General features: G+C 36.2%; 3 protein-coding genes and 1 long non-coding RNA gene across 4 annotated transcripts; 3 read left to right on the top strand and 1 right to left on the bottom strand.

The window, feature by feature from the left end:
• Nucleotides 1-1,687: 1,687 nt before the first annotated feature.
• Nucleotides 1,688-2,673, top strand: LOC110795567 (uncharacterized). The gene is made up of 2 exons (XR_002535325.2): nucleotides 1,688-2,274; nucleotides 2,525-2,673. It is a non-coding gene; the product is annotated as an uncharacterized lncRNA (long non-coding RNA).
• An 8,042-nt stretch (nucleotides 2,674-10,715) lies between these two features.
• Nucleotides 10,716-16,061, top strand: LOC110795566 (uncharacterized). The gene is made up of 6 exons (XM_056832643.1): nucleotides 10,716-10,982; nucleotides 11,519-11,715; nucleotides 12,404-12,704; nucleotides 12,964-14,417; nucleotides 14,516-14,870; nucleotides 15,071-16,061. Exons 1-4 carry the CDS (start codon nucleotides 10,716-10,718, stop codon nucleotides 14,083-14,085), a joined length of 1,887 nt encoding a protein of 628 aa, XP_056688621.1. The 3' UTR covers nucleotides 14,086-14,417; nucleotides 14,516-14,870; nucleotides 15,071-16,061.
• On the top strand, nucleotides 14,094-15,895 carry LOC130463498 (uncharacterized). The gene is made up of 5 exons (XM_056832642.1): nucleotides 14,094-14,111; nucleotides 14,166-14,417; nucleotides 14,516-14,870; nucleotides 15,071-15,625; nucleotides 15,708-15,895. The coding sequence occupies exons 1-5, from the start codon at nucleotides 14,094-14,096 to the stop codon at nucleotides 15,893-15,895; spliced, it is 1,368 nt and encodes a 455-aa protein (XP_056688620.1).
• A 1,946-nt stretch (nucleotides 16,062-18,007) lies between the features above and the next one.
• Nucleotides 18,008-18,701, bottom strand: LOC130462445 (uncharacterized). The gene is made up of 2 exons (XM_056830652.1): nucleotides 18,303-18,701; nucleotides 18,008-18,212 (listed from the first exon to the last, which is right to left on the bottom strand). The coding sequence occupies exons 1-2, from the start codon at nucleotides 18,684-18,686 to the stop codon at nucleotides 18,009-18,011; spliced, it is 588 nt and encodes a 195-aa protein (XP_056686630.1). The 5' UTR covers nucleotides 18,687-18,701; the 3' UTR covers nucleotide 18,008.
• Between the last annotated feature and the right edge of the window lie 979 nt (nucleotides 18,702-19,680).

Below are 19,680 nucleotides of genomic sequence, written 5' to 3'. Positions count from 1 at the left end.
CTAATGAAGATTAGATTGCAAGTTGATTTATAGTTATGTTTCTTGAACTAGATGGACTGGATGTCAGAAATTATTTGCATAGATACTTATTGGATCTTGTATCGGATTGACCATGAGAACACTTTAAGAGATTAAAGTCATGTCATAGGTAGTTCTCATTAATGGTGATTAGAACCATTCCTCAGAACATGAACGATTATGTCTGCTCGTTTGAGAATTAGTTCGCTTTGATACTAGCTAAACGTCGCACCGTAAAAGGAGGCTATAAAAGCAGTTATTGAGCGTACTATGAATCAGAGTGAGTGTTCATAGATTGCAAGAATGGATTGTCCTCCTATCTTTGATAGGATATGGTGTTTTTTGTGTAACAAGGCCTCTCGGAGAGTTAGATACTGTAAAATGCATGGCCGTGCTCAGAATGGTTAGGCTTAACCTTCTGCGAAAGTTTGACAGTTGAACTCTGTAATCCGAGAAACACTTTTGGACCTAATAAGGATGGCTTGGATCTTACCTTATGTTCAGTAGGTAACACTAAGTGACAAAGGAATGTTGATGCACACTTGTCTGAATGACAAGTGGGAGATTGAAGGAAATATGTCCTTCACCCAAGGTGCATTAAGTTTAATACCAAGGTTCAGATTAATTGCGAACAATTAATTCAGTGAGATCAAGTGATCGGAACAGCTAGCTGGAGCAATGCTTCCGATCAGTTAGTTCTAATGAATATTAAGCTCACAACTTACTCTTGACTGAACCTACAAGGTCACATTAATGGCATGTAACAGATCACCGGATTAAATGAATCGGAAATTCATTTAATAGCTTTTCGGGAAATTAGTTTGGAAAACATAATTATACGATTTAACATTAGATGGTGAAATCGTATATCGTGATTGCATATATTCGCAAGCTAGGAGAAACGAATAATCGTATCGTATGACAATGGATCGTCAAGTACGAAACGATAAATGAATTATCGGATGATAATTAATTGAAGCAAACACGAATGCAAGCCCACGAGCAAAGCGCAAGGAGCAAAGGCCCATGGCCTTGCTGCCTTGGCTGTGCATGCACGGAGAAGCAACAGAAACAGCAGCAGCGTAGGCCCAGCCCACCGCGTGCTGTGTGCTGCGCGCTTGTGCAGTGGTTTGGTCGTGGGCCATGCTAGCCGGTCGGGCTCTATGCTTGGCCGGTTGGCTTGGCTCACTTAATAGGTTATTGATATAACCTAGACTATTACTTTTTTCCTAATGCTAATGCAACATATCAGCCACACACATCAAACCCTAAGGAGGAGAGAGAAACCCTAATTCTCTCTCAGCCTCCATGGATGTGTTCTTCCCAAAAGCACAAACTCTAGAATGATTGTCTAAGCTACGATTATCAAGATGGATCTGAACATGTCGGTGAACCAAGTAGAGGAACGACAAGTGGAGTTCTAAGTTCGTGTTCGTTGACAAATTATTGTGGAAAACACGCTTCAAATGTAAGTATGCTTAATATGTGTTTTATACATGCTTCCTGGCTTTGGGGATTGTTTCCGCACATGTTATTATGTTTAACTCTATTCCCAGGCCCGGCCCTAGGGGGTAGGCCGGGAGTGTGACCGCCTAGGACCCAAGCCAAAAGGGGGCCCAAAAAAAAATAGTTATTAGCTAGGTTGATTATTTAGTGCAATGTAAAAGGAAAAAAAATCACGGAAGATGAATGTAAACGGAAAAAAACCACCAAATTAACAGTTACCCTTTCCAATGCCTAAAATCACGGAAAATTTGTATTCCTCCAAATCTCGAATTTCCGTCCAGCTCTTTTACCTTCCTCTTTCTTGTTTTCTGAACTTATTCCTTCCATTTATTCATCAATGTCGTTCAATATTTCCAGTATTTCTTAAATCGAATCAATTAATTGAATAATTGATTCACATTTTCTTCTCCAATTCCCTATTTTCATACTTTCAATTTTCAAGCTTTCTAATCAAAACAATGGCAACGGAAATATTTTTATCAAGATATATAGAGGGGAATTATTCATTAATCCTCAATCCTTCTCCTCTCTCTTATTTCCGTTAGTGGTTGTTTCTATACAAAATTATCTATCTTTTTGTGGATTTGTCAAATCTCGCGGCGGCCGGAGGTGCAACGCGAAGCGGTGGTGGTGGATAAGGCCGGCGACGCAACAAGAGGCGGCAGTCGGCGCAACAAGAGGCGGCAGTCGGGAATTGGTGGGGCGAAGCAGTTGAGGGTTTGTGTTAAGAGAGTAGCAGTCAATAATCAGGTATGCCTAATTGATTGCCTATTGCTAATATATAAATCATTCCGTTTTTTTTTTTTTTTTTTATGTTAAATCATTTCGATTAGTTTCTTATGATTTCAATCATTCCGAATTTCCGATTATTTTAATAGTTTCTTTTAATTTCAGATTTCAGTTCTAATTTTTTTGATTTCAATTTGTGAATTCTGGTGTTGAATTGGCAATGAATTGTAGTTATTACTATTCTAATTGTTTTCAATTTGTTTTGTTACAGATTGAGAATCGTCGATCGATGCCAATTGGATTTTGGAGATTTAATTTTTGGATGTTCTATCTAAATTTTGTTCAATTTATAGGTGCTATTGTTCTTTAAATTCTTTGTTTAATTGATTTATTACTTAGTGTGTTATTTATTTTATTCAAGATGTTGTCTGGAAGTGCAAAACGAAAAAAGAGAAAAAGAGAGGAAGAGATAAGAAAATCACAATACGGAGCCATGGATAAATTTGTGGTGAAAAGGGTAGATACAAATGAAAATTTAGATCACTCGAATGAAAATCATGATAATATTTGCAAAACTAAGTTTATTTATTATGTAGTATTATTTTGATTGTGAAAAAAAAATTGGTCTTTTTATTAAGGGGGCCCTTTTTTTCAACTTCGCCTAGGGCCCTTAAATTCTCAGGATCGGGCCTGTCTATTCCCCAACATTCAGGCCAATAGCATGTTACGTTGCTCTATTGTGTACAAGCTTATTTCTAAGATCCTCACTGGTAGGATGCAACAGGTGATTACAGAATTGGTAAGTGAATGTCAATCTAGGTTTATACCTGGAAGGTACATTGCTGATAACATCTTGCTTGCTACTAAACTCATTAAGGGTTATGGTAGAGCTCACATCTCTCCAAGATGTGTCCTGGAAATTGATTTAAAGAAGAAATATGACTCTATTGAGTGGACTTTCATTGAAAATGTTCTGCATGAGTAGGGTTTCCCTGGGATTTATGTAAAATGGGTGATGGCCTGCTTAACTACAATTTCCTATTCAATATTGATTAATGGATTCCCTACTACTCCTTTCCAAGCTAAAAAAGGTTTGAGACATGGTGACCCTATATCTCCTTTTCTCTTTGCTATATGGATGGAATATTTCTCAACGCTTTTTGGGAATTTTCCTCTACTTCAGGGCTGGAAGCTAATATGAGCAAAAGCAACATTTACTTTGGTGGTATCTCTGCAGAGTTCTCCTCTCAAATTGTAGGCTCTGGAGGGATTACAGAAGGTTTCTTTCCATTTAGGTACCTAGGAGTTCCCCTTTCTCCTAGGAAACTGAATTATCATCAATGCAAGCCATTGATGGATAAAATCTTGGCTAGGGCTAAAATCTGGTCGGCTAGGTTTCTCTCTTATGTTGGAAGGCTCTTACTGATTAATACTATTCTCTTTGGGATGCAAAAATTTTGGTGCCAGCTCTTTATTTTGCCAAAGAGAATTATTAAGGAAGTTGAAGCTTTCTGCACAGTTTTTCTATGGACAGGTGATACTGTTTATTAGTTCCAAGAAGGCTCTAGTGGCTTGGACAAGCTCTATTTACCTAAGTCGGCAGGTGGTTGGAACATCAATAGCATAGCAATTTGGAATAAAGTGGCTATCAATAAATTGTTATGGGCCCTAGCTCATAAGAAAGACAAATTGTACGTGGATGAAATGGGTGGATAGCTATTATATGATAGGGCAAGACCCTTTGAGTTGTTCTATTCCTAACACTTGCTCTTGGGCTTTGAAGAAAAATTTTGGCTGCAGGGATGTTATTCAGCAAATTGGAAGTTGGCATAACACAACTGCCGGAGTTAATTTCTATATTAGCAAAGTTTATAAGCAACTACAAGGTAATCATGTTAAAGTCCACTAGAAAAGACGGATATGCAATAATAAGGCTAGCCCAAAGGGTATTTTTGTGACTTTGTTAGCTGCTCTCAACAGACTAGCTACAACGACAAGCTCCTCTCATTGGGGATTCAATGTTCAGATCAGTGTGTGTTATGCAATTCTGGTAAAGAGTCAGTCGAACACTTGTTCTTTGAATGTTCTTTTTCTGCTGAAATATGGCAGAAATTTCTGCTTGTGTTGGGGAGAAAGTTCTGCTTGTGTTGGGGATTACAAGGTGCAGTTATGGTTTTGACCAGGAGCTCTATATTGCTGCTTATCAGAGTAGGAAAGGTGGTGCTTTCTCCCAGCTTTACACTATGTGTTTTTTCTGAAACCCTTTACTCCATCTGGATGCTTAGAAACTCTATTGTGTTTTGTGGTACTACCTAAATCTTCCCATCTCATTGTAAAGGAAATTATGTTTAAGGTTTCTTGTAGATGATCTGATGAGCTTAGAGCTAAACTGTTGTATTACTGGCTGACTAGCTAGCTGTTGCTGGTTTGTGATGTTGTTGTTTAGGTGGTTTTGGCTGTAATCTCTTACCTTGAGTTCTTATTCCTCAAGGTCCTTTGGTTTTTAATACATTATTAATTGCCAAAAAAATTTATAAAGAAAAGTACATAGAAGTGGAAATGAGAGGAGAGAAACAGAACTGTAAGGGATTTGAGTGGAATGTGGCATTCCTTCTTTTCGAACTAAAAATTGGATTTCTCCTAAAGAAAGTTGTTTTTCACTTTTTGAAAAATTATATATCACCCTTGTCCAAACAAACAAAGAAAAATGAAAAAATGGGTTTACGAAAAGGTGTTTTTCCGTTAAAACAGACGAAACCTAAAACTAGTAGTTTTATACTAATTGTTAAGATACTTGGAGAACTTGTCTAAGTAATAGGGGATATTGGGGTAGTGTGGGGATAAAAGCCTACATGAATTATAAGATCAAAAAAATAAAAACACGCTCTCATATACGTATTATTTTGTACTCTTTTTGTCCCAAAATTATAGTCACGTTTGAGTAAAAATACGGATTTTAAGCTAAAGGGAAATATATTGCGTGAGAAATTGAAATATAGTACATTGATGATTAATTTGATTGAGAAAATAAAATATAGTTCATGTAAAAAGGAATAAAGTATACGAGGAAGGGGAATATAGCACATGGGGAGGTTTTCAAATGCAATATATTTTTTTGTGGTCCCAAATGAGGGTAATATAAGAATTAGTTTATGTTCACAAGATTATAATTATGAAACGCCCATTTTGAAATACATGACTATAATTTTGGGACGGAAGGAGTAGTAGATAATAAAATAGGAAGACGACATCTTTGCTTTGAGGAGTACTCCCTCCGTCCCTTAATACTCGTACCGGTTTGACCGGTGCGGAGTTTAAGACACTTGAATTGACTTATTAATTTAATGGGTGTTAGTTGACAATGGGATATTTTTTTTTAATATAGTTAGTGGGAAATGTATAGGAAACTGTTTCCTATGTATTACTCCCTCCGTCCCTTAATACTTGCACCGCTTTCATTTTCGGGTCGTCCCTTAATACTTGCACCGCTTCTATAAATTGATTTTTTTTAACAATATTATATTATTTCTCACACTTACCTACTAACACACCTACATCCCTACTCCCTACAAAAAAAACATTTAAAAATTCACACCTCCCACCCCCACCCCTGAAATACCTATATTAAAAGAATACCTCATTATCAACTACCACACATTAAATTAATAAGTCAATTTAAGTATCTTAAACTCTTTACCGGTCAAATCGATGCGAGTATTAAGGGACGAATTGAGTAATTATTAAAGGACTCGGCGAATTTTTCTAAATAAAAGGGATATTGGGGTAAAAACCCTACAAGGGCGAGAATCAATTTACATACTTCATAAGAATTATACATCCAAAAAATAAGAACTCGCTCTCAAATTTTTTTTTTTATAATTAAACTTCATCTTTTTGGTTATCCAAATAATAGGGGGAATGGGATGGTAAAATATCTTTGGTTGCTCAATGTGAATTTCAAACTAAATTTCTTATTACATTTGACAAAGTTGTGCCAAGAACATGCAAAATACGGTACATTTGTGACATTTTAATGTAAATCTTAATTTGTACTTTCTTCTAAAAAGAAGGGTGGTTAAACAATACACTTTTTTTTTTACTTTTCGGTCCAAATCATTATTGAAGGAATTAATACGTGAGATTTATTATTGCCTATATCATGTACTACCTCCGTTCCTAAATGATCTTTACGGTTACTATTTGCACGGTAATTAAGGAATTTTGGTGAACATGTGATGGTGGGGTAACAAATGGAAAATGAGTGGCTATAAATTGTCCAATAATGTGAGTGGGTGGAAACTAATATTAAAGTATTGTGAGTGGGTAAGTTATGGTGGGCCAAATAAGAGTAAAAATGGAATAAAGTAGGAGTGTAAAGAACTTTCAGGAACGGACTAAAACGGAAAGCGTAAAGAACTTTTAGGAACGGAGGTAGTATTTATACAATTACAAGGTAGGCTAAACTAGTAAATATAACTACAGAATATTTACAGAATCAATTACAATAAATTTAAATTAATCACAAGATTATGTATATAATAAAATATATTATATACATATTCTAACATATCCCTACAGTTGAAACGGGAAGTTTGTGTACGCTGAGACTGTTCCGAAATTCATCAAAGAATATCAGCGGAAGTCTTTTCGTGAAAATTTCAGCAATTTGACAATAGGAACGGACATGTAGGACACGTACGTGACCTTTAGTAACCTTTTCGCGTACGAATTGAATTTCCATCTTAGTATGTTTGGTGATTAAAGTTGAACTAGGCTCCGAGAGAGATATATTGCATTTACATTATCGCAATAGACCAAAGTAGCCTTACTAACAAGACAAAGAAGTTCCAGTAGTAATTTTCGCATCCAACAATATACGACATTTGCAACACCTCTATATTCGGCCTCCGCACTAAACCGAGAAAGTGTAGGTTGTCATTTGGATGATCTTGGTATGATTAGCGTAAGAATAATGATGGGGTGTAAGAGATTCTACTTTTTAGAATAAATGATATTGGGAGAAAATAATAAAGAAAGAAAGAAAATGGAGATATTTTATTAAAAGAATCATAAAATAAGATGGGTGAATGAATTAGGGGGTGTGAATGAATTAAATAAGGTGGGTGGGGAAATCAAGGGAATAATTGGGTAGGTGGATGGAATAAAGGTAGGATATGGTAGGAAATTAAATTGTAGACTGAGGGTATTTTGGTAAAAAATGATGCCCAAAACTAGTAAAGGTTCCAACTTGGAAGAAAAAAAAGGAACGCCAAATCGGGAAACGGGAAAAAACATTTAGGAACGGAGGGAGTATATAATAACAATATTATGCATTTGAATAAAATTTATTTTACATGTAAATCATTTAATATTAATAACTGTAATTTTATTTAAATCTTAATTATGAAAAAGAAGATCAAATCAGATCAATTTAGATCTGATCTGATCAGAAAAAATAAGTTCAAATCAAATTAGACCACATCAGTTCTGATTAGATAAGGTGAACAAAACGAGACTTTGTTCAAATATATATAAACTTAAGGCGGCATCTTAATAGTACCAAATACGTGCCTTAATACTCGCTATGTGTTCCTTATAAAGTCGTCCTTAATACTCGCCTTGTTTCTATAAATGACATACTTTTAATATTATATCATTTCTCTCACTTAACCATGAACATACATATATTCCTACTTCCTATAAAAACATTAAAAAATTCAACTTTCCCCACCCCCACCCTTTATTTGACACATTTCCCACTAAATATATATATATTTTTTTTAAAAATACCTCACTATCAACAAACACCTAATAAATTAATAAGTCAATTAAATTACCTAAAACTAATGTGTCAAACCGGGGCTACTAATAAGGGATTGGGGGAGTATATTACTCCCTCCATTTCTTTTTTTTGTATCCGTTTCTATTTTAAGCATTTCTTTTTGTTGTATCCGTTTCTATTTTTGGACATACATTTTCTCCTAAAATACCCTTACATTTCTATCTAATTACCAAAATACCCAAAGATTCCCCACCTAAATTTCCTCACCCCTATTATTTAATTCTTTTCCCTTCCCCATATACCCACTCTCTCACCTCCTTTATCACCCATCATTATCACTCCTCTCTCTTACCTTATTTCTTTATTATTTTCTCTCTTCTTTTTTTTATTATAATCTCTTACATACAATCATTTTTCTTACACTCAATCATTACACTTATACCAATACAAATTAAGATTCCAATTTTCTTAAAAACACCACCCTTTTCCAAATGGATACATCATTTAGATATGGAGGGAGTACTATGTACTATCACAACTACGTATAACTTTACAAATCACGAACTTTCAACAGTCGTTTGTGCACATATGACGAGATCGATAAGAGGTGGACGACCGAGGAAAGCTAGAACTTGGTTCGCTACTTCCTACATACACCCTCCGCCCCTTAATACTCGCTCCGGTTTCCTTATAAAGTCGTCCCTTAATAATCGTCTCATTTCTATAAATGACATACTTTTACTAATATTATACCTCCCCCGTTCTTATTTTTATGACACAATTGGGGTTTTAACACTATTCACAAAAAGCTCATTTGACTTCATTTTGTGATCTATACATAAGAAAAACATACTCGTTGGAGTCTTATTAGATTCGTCTCAATAAATACTTTTTAAATATCAACTTTTTATAATTTTTTCTTATCAGTAATGGAGGATATTAATGTTTGAATCATGCATTGGCAAACGTGCATAAATAATTGTGTCTTTTAAAAAAGAACAGAGCAAGTATCATTTATCACCTAACCATGTACCCACATAAATTCCTTAATTCCTAAAAAACCATTAAAAACTTTAACCCCCACGCAAATTGGATGGTACACCATGTTCATTGTGCACCCCGTTCAAAACGACGTAATTTTGAGTTTATTGAAATCAAAACAAATAAAAAAATAAAATACGATTCACTAAAAATATGGGATTATGTTTTAACAAATCATTGTTGGGTTAAAAAAATAGAATATTACTCACTAAAAATATGGGATTTGGTTAAAAACACAGAATATTACTCACTGAACATATAAGATTCTGTTTGAAAAAATAAGATGCCAAGTTATTCTTCTTTGCTAAACAACTAAACTTCATATTAATTGATTTTTTGCAAATTTTTAGAGAAAATCATTTTGGGGTTTTCCAATTCTTATGGATATATTATAGTGATTGTATTGATGATGAAGAAATTCCTAAATTTGTTGTTGAAAGAAAATATATGTTTTAATTATTTTTTCATGTGTTTTGGTATTTACTTTTCTATTTTTTTTGTTTTGTATGAGCTTGAAGACGATGTTTATTAGATGACAATGTAAGTTTTAAGTGTTAGGAGAGGATTTTAAGTCGCATATGTTGAAAGTGGGGGATCTTGGTGAAGCCTCTGTTGAGGAATTATGTTATTGGGCTTCTGGATTGAAGGAGATAGGCAATTGCTACTTCAAAAAAGGAGAGTTTAAATATGCTACCATGATTTATGAAACGATATTGGTTGCTATTATCTCTGAACTCTCTATGGAGGAAGCAATGAATTGAACAAGAATATCTCCACACTTGTCAATTCATATTTTTCGAATTTATCAGCTTGTGAACTGAAGATTGGAAATTATGAGATAGTTATTTCTTTATGTACTGTCATCTTGACTAGCTAGGGACCAAAACAACACCAAAAACCTCTACAGAAGAGGACAAGCGTATGCTAGATCTGGTGACGTTCAATCCGCTATGCTAGACCTTGAAAAGGCATTAACATTAGCACCTCTTGATAAAGCTATCAAATTAGAAATTTCAATCCTTCATGGAAAAATTCAAGGACACCACCTTGAGCAAGTGGTCTCTATCAACGGCGTTCCGAATGAACCCGCCAAACAAATCAGCTCTTTGACTAACAAGAGTCAACCAAATGGGACTTTTGATCCCTTTCATTTATTGACAGAGGTCTCCACTCCGAGACGAAAGCGACGATCATCGGAAGAGGATGATTGTTGGATAGCCAAGGACAGGAAAGGTAAGAAGGCCTTTTCTACTGTCCATTTTATGTCTACCTATACCGAAAAGGGGAAGGATGACAATTTTAATTGCTCCATGAGCAAGGGAGGAAACATCACAAATGCTAATGAGGGTATGCCTAACAACACACCTACTGAAAAGTCAAGGCCGAGCTTCAAAACTGATAAAGGGAAAACAAAATTTGCATTCTCCAACTCGAAGAGGAAAAACTCTTCAATGCAGATTTCATCCACGACTTATGATCAACTGCTCCAAGAGAACAAATCAAGGTTTATAAACCTAACGATCATTCTTGGATCTCGGTGTGCATTGATCCGAAGACAGGACTTGAAGATCAGGGGAAACAAGCTTCAAGTGCGAGTGGTTATGAGAAAAGTGCTCAATTAGTTGAGATCCCAACAACAATGGAGGAAATTGTCACCACTAAGGACATTAGTGAGTATGGGATACATATGGATAAGAACCTCGATCCCAAGGCTCATGATACTAGGACACACCTTGATTCCCAGACTTGCTTAAAAAGCAACTTGTCAACAACTACCACCTTTGTATTCTCAACATTGGCTCGTAAGCTCAAAAGCATCGCAATACCAAGATCGATCCCACCTTGCGTTACTTCATCTAAGGTAAGGAAAAGGGGAAACTGTCGGAAGCGTCTCTTCTTTTTCAAGGTAGGTATTGGTGACAAACGAAAATTGTCACTGAGTCTTTTTAGTCACTTAGAAAGCAATGTAAGAGCAAAAAAAGCTCGTAGTAGTTATTTGATTTCTCCTTGTATGTTTTAGTTTTTCATTTAGCCAATGTCAAAAAAAATAAAAAAAAATAAAGACAATGTAGGTTTTGTTAGTATATATGTATTCTCAGGCCCGGCCCTTAACCGGCCCATAATGGGACTCGGAACAGGGCCTCGCCTTCAAAGGGGCCCCCAACTTCAGAAAAAAAATTGAAAGAAAATAAAAAATTCAAAACAAAAACATCACGTGTAGAAGTTAAAAATTAGGGAAATTCCCATTAGTACACTTGTACTATTGGCTTCTGCCAACGATACACTCAATATAAATTGACTTGCCAATAATACACTTATAAGGTTGACTTTATTATTACTATAAACTTTTCTCTTAGATAGTTTAACTGTAGTTAAGCATTGATTAAAAAAAATAAAAAAAATAACAAAAAACATAACCCTTTAAAGTTCTAAAAACATTAGCGTTCCCTTTTCTTCCTCTGTCATCTAAACCTAAACAAAATTATACACAATCTGCACTTATCTCAAATTCTAAACCTTAACAGCAAAATTGTTGGGAAAATATTCAACTTGGCCTCAATTATTGAATCAGTTTTGGTGGGCAATTTCGCTGCCAATTTGGTCGAGTGTAGTGAAGCAATCATTGACGGTGGAACAAGGTATGTTAATTACTTATTTTGATTCAATAATTCTATCAAATTTGGTTAATTTTTTGTAACTTTGCACCGTATATGTATTAATTTCAAATTGTAACTTGGTTTTAGATTGTCAATTAGGCTTTGCAATTTGTCTCTTTGTTTAAGCCTTGTTAAATTATTGAACTTTTTGTGTCCAGTAGCAAGTTGATGGTTTGCTCCTACATTAACAATTATTAATACAAGATTGGTACAGTGGTACCAAACTATGGCAATTATGAATATATTAGCAATTATGAATACACTGTCGGTCAATATTTATCAGTTATGCCTTTGAAGGTGTAAATGTCAGTACACCAATACACTAGTACACTAGAGTCTAGAGCCATAAGCCATTGTTATACACCCGTACACTATTAGGCAAATTCAGAGCCATAAGCCATTGTTATACACCAGTACACTAGTACGCCACTACACTATCCTAATGTATTACACCATTGGTCCACTATAAAGTCACGTGTTCGCAACTAATTGATTACCAAATATATTATACAAGATATCACACATCTTGTTTGTTGTATATTAGAAAAAAGAGTTCAGGGAAATAACTCAGTTTATAAATCAATTTGTTGTATATTTTTAATGAATTTGGAGTAAAGTTTGTATAATTTTGTGTGCTATACTGATACATGGTTATAATTTTGTTTTGCAGAATGGATAATGATGGTAGAGTTTTGAGGTTTCAGTTAAGGGGGAAGGACTGTGACATCAAGGTTGATGAGGACAAGTGTAACTTACTAGATTTAGTTATGGAGTTTGAAGATATATCTGGGATTAATGGAGGACTTATTGCAGATTTGCATTACCCTACATTTGCGTATTTGTGGAAGATGCAACAGTGGAAGCTGCTAACAGATGTTGATTTAATGACCATGTTCCAAAGGTTGCGTGGTGCCAGACTTATTTATATATGGGTTGGCACAGTTTTAGAACCTACTCCATTGAACTTGATGGTGAGTAACTTCAGGAGATCCAAAACCATTGAAAATGTAGCCTTGCTTCAACCGATTCACTCAAAAGGCACTCCAACGAAGGGAAAACTTGTTCCCAGAAGAAGTGCCAGATTGTCTCCAGTTGGTGTGACAGCAGTAGCACCCACTGATCATTCAGTTTGAACCAGAACAAGTTGTCAACCCTTCACTTGATGACATTGACATACATGATGAGAATGAATTTAACATTGCTAATGAGTATAATTGGAATGATATGCAGGAGTTACTCGGGGAGGTCCATCAGTCACAGGAGTACAATGAGGATAGAAGAACTTATAAAACAACCATTTTAGCTACACTAAGAAAATCCCCTGTTGTTGTGAGTGAAATGGACCAGACAACCAAAGGCATATATCCACCATCCCCCAAATCACCTAACACTGTATTCCAGACTTTACAACGAAGGACGAGCCCTAGGTTTTCCCCTCAAGTCGGTCATAACATTAACACTGCACCTGAGGTACAAGACACTAACCCAGCAGTGTTTGCTAGAAAAATGCCTAGGACCACAGCAATTAAGAAAGGTTTTTGGACTGGAGAGGTTAGGAAATCTGTTAGAAACCCGACTAATCCAACTGTGTCTGCAAGTGGAGCAACTAGGGGTGAATCTAGGAGAAGTGGTGCTAAAGTTAGGAGAAAAGTTACTTTTGAGGATGAAGATGATTCTGATGGTGATATTATACCAGATGGCGACATCCCTGCTGATGAGTTGGAGGATATTGTTAGGGTAAGCAAAATAAAAGACAACTGGAAGCCTAGTACGTGGTTTGGGTTTATTGATGAAGATGATGACGATTATTATTTTCAGAAGTTGTACATAAATGGTGAGATGTACGAAGATAAAGAATTTGGAAGGATAGAACTTAGGCCGTGGATGATATTCACTGACAAGGACCATTTCAAGGACACTTTGAAGGATTATTGTATCCAAGAAAAATTTTCCATCAACGTGTTGTATGCAGATAAGAAGATATATACAGTCACTTGTTCTCAGGAGAAATGTGACTGGAGATTACATGCTAGTAGGTTACCAGATGGCAGAACGTGGGCTATTAAGAAAATTATGCCTAATGAGCATACTTGTAGAGGATTAGAGACTCATAATCCTGTTTGTAGTGTGAAGTGGGCTGCCTCCAAAGTAATGGAAGACATTAGGGCAAACCCTGACATCCCTGGACTGTCATTGTATGAATTACTCTTCAAGAGGTTTGGTTTGTTTATGAAGCAAACCACTTTATACAGAATGAAGAGGTATGTGATTGAGATTTTATTTGGAGGCCATGATAAGTCTTATGGACATTTACCTGCCTATGCTGAGATTATAAGAGACACCAACCCATAATCAAAGGCATGGTGCACAATTGTGGAGTCTGAAAGTTTACCAAAGGAGCTTTTGTTCAGCAATATATTCATTTCATTCAGTGCTCAGTGGAGGGTTTCCTTGGTGGTTGCAGACCTTTGATAGGTGTGGATGGGTGCCATTTAAAAGGAAATTATGGTGGTATTTTGTTGTCCGCGATCGCCTTAGACAACAACAATGAAATATTCCCTTTGGCGTTTGCAATTGTGAGTGTTGAAGACAAAGAGACATGGAGTTTTTTCTTTTGGCGATTGTACAACATATTGAAGGACTCAAACAGATCAGATTGGACAATTATATCAGATAGGCAGAAGGTATTAGTTGTATTATTTGTAATAATTTATAAGTTTATCTTTAATAAAATATAGGAGCTAAATTATGATGTTTTTGTGATGCAATATGTGTTTTTCAGGGAGTTGATCTTGCTTTGAAGGATGTGTGGCCGGCTGCAAAGAGAAGATATTGTTGTAGGCATTTAAGTAGGAACTACAAAAGAGAATTTCCTGGGCCTGCAATGTACATAATGTTTTGGAGAGTTTGCAATGCTACTTCTGCATACAGCTTCAGAAAAGCAATGGAGAGGTTGCAAAAGGTGGGGGGTAAACCCGTGATGACTTGGTTTGCAAAGTTAGGCAAGCAGGAGAAGTGGAGCAAACACAAATTTGACCCAAATGTGTGTTGTGATTCAAATACTTCAAACTTTGTTGAAAGTTTCAATTCCACTCTTGGAGTAGATAGATGCAGGCCAGTTTTGACATTGCTTGAAGGTATAATATTCTTACTTATGAAATTAATTGATTTGTATTCAATATTAGGACAAAAAACTACAAGTTATCATTATAAGTTTATCATGGTTTAAGAAGATAGTAAATTAATGTTAAATTACTATTGATGCATTGTTTGTGTTTGCACCATTGTTTATGTGTTTCATATCTTATTAATTTTGAATTTTATGTGAAAATTGTAGGAATTAGAAGGGTATGTATGGTTAGAATATCAACCAGGCATCAGAATTCAATGGGTTGGGATAATGATGGAATTTGTCCTAAAATTGTGAAGATGCTTAAACAAATAGGCAAGGAATCCAGTAGTTGCAGGGCATACATGTCTAGGCCAGGGGAGTATGAGATACATGAGGGTAAATCTCAGTTCCCTTTAAGTTTGAATGATAAGATTTGTTCTTGTGGAGCATGGCAAATTTCTGGTGTACCATGTAGACATGCCATAAGGGCAATGGTTGATGCAAAGTTGGATCTACACAAATTTGTTAGCTCGTGGTTTTCTGTAAAAACCTACAAGAAAATCTACAACTTTAACATCATTCCATTGCCTGACAGAGATCAATGGCTGATGTATGAGAACTTACCAACAATCAAGCCACCTAGAATGAAAAGGGGAGTTGGAAGGCCTTGCAGAAATAGAAGGAGAGAAGAAGGAGAAGAGCAGCCCGGGAAAAGATCAAAGACTGTAAAATGTCACAAGTGTGGCTGTTTTGGGCACAATTCTAGGACTTGTAAGGGAGGTCTGACCGGAAAGGAGCTGAGAGAGACAGATGAGCCAATTGTGATAAAAAAACCCTAGAGTTAGAGATCAATCAAATGCAGCTAAAGCAGCTGAAAAGGCGGCAAAGGCTGCTGAAAAGGCGGCAAAAGCGGCAAAAGTCGCTGAAGTTGCAGCAGCAGTAGCCAGAGCAGCAGACATCGCAGCTAGAACAAATGGGTCCAGAAGGGGGAAGGCACCAGCAAGAGAATCACAACAAGCAAACTCTCAGATGAGTACTCAACCGACATAATCCCAACCACAAATCTAATTTTATGGTTAAATGAGACAATATTTTAAGGCATAATACACATTTATGCTGGAATTTTTTGGTGAATATTATCAAGTAGACCCCCGTTGCTTTTTATGTGCTTTGTCCCTGTAATACGTTTCTTATTGAAAGTCATATTGGATTTTGACACTTAGTCTTTCATGATGCTTACATTTCCACACAAAAAAAATCATTTTTGTCTTCTCTTGGGTCTGATATGTCTTCTAGTATAAATGCTTAGTGTTCATCTCCTCGTTTTGATGTTGGAATCAAAGAGACTTATTCCAGAACAACTAGGTTGCAGCCCTCATTTTGATATTGGAGTCAAAGAGATAGGTTGCTTCCCTCCAGACAGTTGGTTATATTGTTCTTACAACTTCGGCTAGCATCATGAACCATAAAGAGCATCATGAACCAGTAACTTCGGCTAGCATCATGAATCATGAAAGAATGTTCTAATGTGGCTGCTGCCTGTCCAGAGTTTAGAATTCTTCATGCTCCAAATGAAATTGTGAGCTCCTTCATGCTTTCCTCCATATGAAGCAGTGGACTGTAAGTTACAAACAACATTGCTTCTTCAACCACAATGTTAAAACATATTATTCATACGAAGCATGGAGTAATATGTAGTATTATGAGTTAATCAAATGACTAATTTGGAGGTACGGTGCTTGCCTTCTTTTACTGATGAGAGGAGTCTTAAATTTTATTTGTTTTTTTTTATTTGTTCTTTTTTTTAACTTTAACTGCAGTTAAATATTTAATGGAATGATTCATGGTAATAAGAAAGTCAATACCTTAAGTGTACTAATGGAAATATAATTAAAAATAAGTGTATCGTTGGCAGAAGCCAATAGTACAAGTGTACTAATGGAAATTTCCCTAAAAATTAAAAGAGGTTTCTTTTATTCCTACTCCTTATGTACTCACTACTCAGTACTCCCAAAACTTAAAAGAGGTTTCTTTTCTCTCTCCTCCCTTATTTTCTACCTAGTACCTACTACCTAGTTTCTAACGCATCTCTTCATCTACTCTACTGAATTACTGATCTTCTTCCTCTTTTTTTTTTTTGAGTAAATAGATCTGCAGGTCCCTAAACTTTGCCAAAAGGAGCAGTTAGGTCCCTCAAGTTTCAAAAGGAGCATTTAGGTCCCTGCGTTTGGATGGAATCCGCTGCTTTTTGTTTTCCGTCACTAACGTCCGTTAAAATGCATTTAAATTAAAAGGAAACTAAATAAAAGGCACTAAACGACAAAAAAACAGTTACATTTACCATTTACCAATAATTAAATAAAGGGAAATTCATTTCAGTTAGCTTTTTACAAAAATATAGCCGTTGAGGCTCTCAAAAATCAGAGTATTTAACATTCCATGCACATCAAAACAACAACAAAACACTTAAAAAAAAAATTCTTTCTTCTCCATCTTCTGCTCTGTGTTTTTTCTCTGTTGCTCCACCATAGCTGACTCTTCTCAACATAAAAAGGTATTTTCCTGCCATTTTTTTGTAAATCTTAAGTTAGCTTGTTTTAACAATAATTAAACATATTTAGGAATAAATTATTAAAACGTAATTTATTTGCAGAATGATGAACAGGGCTATCTCTTTGTTCAACAATGGTGATAATGAACACCCTAAGAGGTGCTACTGTGGATTCACAGTATCCATTCAAAAGGCATGGACAAAAGAAAATCCTGGAAGGAGGTTCATTGCTTGTCCAGATTATGATGTTGAAACAAACAGAAGGGGTTGCATTTTTTTTAGATGGATTGATGAACAAGAACCAACAACTTGGCAAACAATTGTCATACTAGGGTTAATGCAAGATAAACAAAGCCTTGCTACTGAAGTTGATAGTTTTAGGACAAAACTTAGTGAAGCTAACAATTATGCAAGGAAGAGGGAGGCAGACTATGTGATGAGCAAGATGAGAAGACCTATTAGTGTGAAATGTGAAGTGTGGGTTGTAATCCTAGTGGTTCTGTTTTTTTTATCTGGTTTGTTTTAAGTTAAGTGGGTTAAGTGGGTAGGTAAAATGTAATGATCTGCACTAATGAAATGTAATGAAGACTTTAAATTCAATAAAATCTAACCTCATGGTCTTTTTTCTAATCTTCTAGCCATTGCAAGATCCTGCAATGCTTGGCTTGATATTGTGTGTCCTTGACTTGGTTGAGTCTGTGACAATGGGAAGTCATGTGCAGGGAAGGAGTAGATGGTTTGCTCACCCCCATGATCAGAATAGAAAGCTGCAGGAGGTCTTTGCCTCTGTGGTGTGGGGAAGTGTTGTGATATAGGCTGCATTAATTAAAACAAATTAGGAACAAGTTGGCTTCAGTACAGTAAAGTAACATGTAAGAAAGAATTTGAGTATATTGAATGACTTACAGTAGCTATTCTTTGATACCCATTTGGGTAGGTATAAATACCCACACCCCTATTGTGCATTGGTATAGCTGAACTGGTTCTTGGGTGTTGTTGTTGTGGTGTGGTCTGCTCTGCAGTAGCATGATTGTTGCTGTGTTGTTGTTTCTTAGGGGCATTCTTGCAACCCCTTTTGTTGTGGCCTATCACACCACATAAGCTGCATTTCATAGAACAACCTGTTCTCTTCAGCTTACCAGATGCAGTTACCTCTCCAACACCATATCTCCTCTTTGTTTCAGGTCTTCCATTGACCTTTTTCACCTTTGGAGCCACAACAATGCTATCAGAAGTAGGCCACTCTTGAGGACCATTTAAAGGCTCTAACAAAAATTCATATGCCTTCATGTAGGTCTGTTTGCAGAAATATGCATTGACATATTATTCTGGGTGGTCTACTTTATTCCATATAGCAACAATTGCATGTTTGCATGGAATCCCACTCACCTGCCATGCATTGCAACTGCAAGTATGTTGGTTCAGATCCACCACATACTTAACCTGTGTTGCACCTTCTCTTACTCCATAGCAAAACCCACCATCCCAGTATGCATTCCAACCCCTAGCCCAAATTTTGTGTTTCTCTAACTGAATTTGGATCCTAGGACACAACATTATCTCCTTTTTCCCAATGAAATCTCTTTTCTTATGCAGTCTTTCCATCAAACCCTCTCTGATATCTTCCAACATGGTAATAATAGGCTTGTGCCTTGCACTCAAGATGTATGCATTAAACACCTCACTCATGTTGTTGTCTACACTGTCACAACAAGATAATGGAGTGTAGAATGCCCTACACCATTTCTTGTAGTTCCTTTTCAGTAGGTCTTCAGCAGCTTCATGTGAAATACCCCTCATTACTTCAATGTTTTCATTGAAGTGATTTACTGTGTTGCTTTTTGCAATAGTCCAAAATTGTTTTCTGTACTCTAAACCACCTCCAAACACTCCCCTAAAGTTACAGTACACATGCCTTGTACACACCCTACTTTCAGCTTGTGGAAACACATTTGACACAGCAGCAAGTAAACCCTTTTGTTGGTCAGACATGAAAGTGTACCCTGCTCCTTCACTAGTGCCTAAATCAGTAGCTAGAAGTTCTAGAAACCAACTCCATGTGTCAGTGCTCTCAACCTCACAAACAGCCCAAGCCAAAGGGAACATTTGATTGTTTCCATCCCTCCCTACTGCTACTAACAATTGACCCCCAAATGGTCTCTTTAAGAAACATCCATCAAGTGATATGAAAGGTCTGCATCCTGCCAAGAACCCTTTCCTAAGTGCCTCAAAACACAAATACAGTCTGTCAAACACATTTGCATCCAACTTCAACTTCACTGTG

This window comes from Spinacia oleracea, chromosome 6 (genome assembly GCF_020520425.1).
Source record: "Spinacia oleracea cultivar Varoflay chromosome 6, BTI_SOV_V1, whole genome shotgun sequence".
NCBI lineage: Eukaryota > Viridiplantae > Streptophyta > Magnoliopsida > Caryophyllales > Amaranthaceae > Spinacia > Spinacia oleracea.
This window is presented reverse-complemented; position numbering and strand designations above follow the sequence as displayed.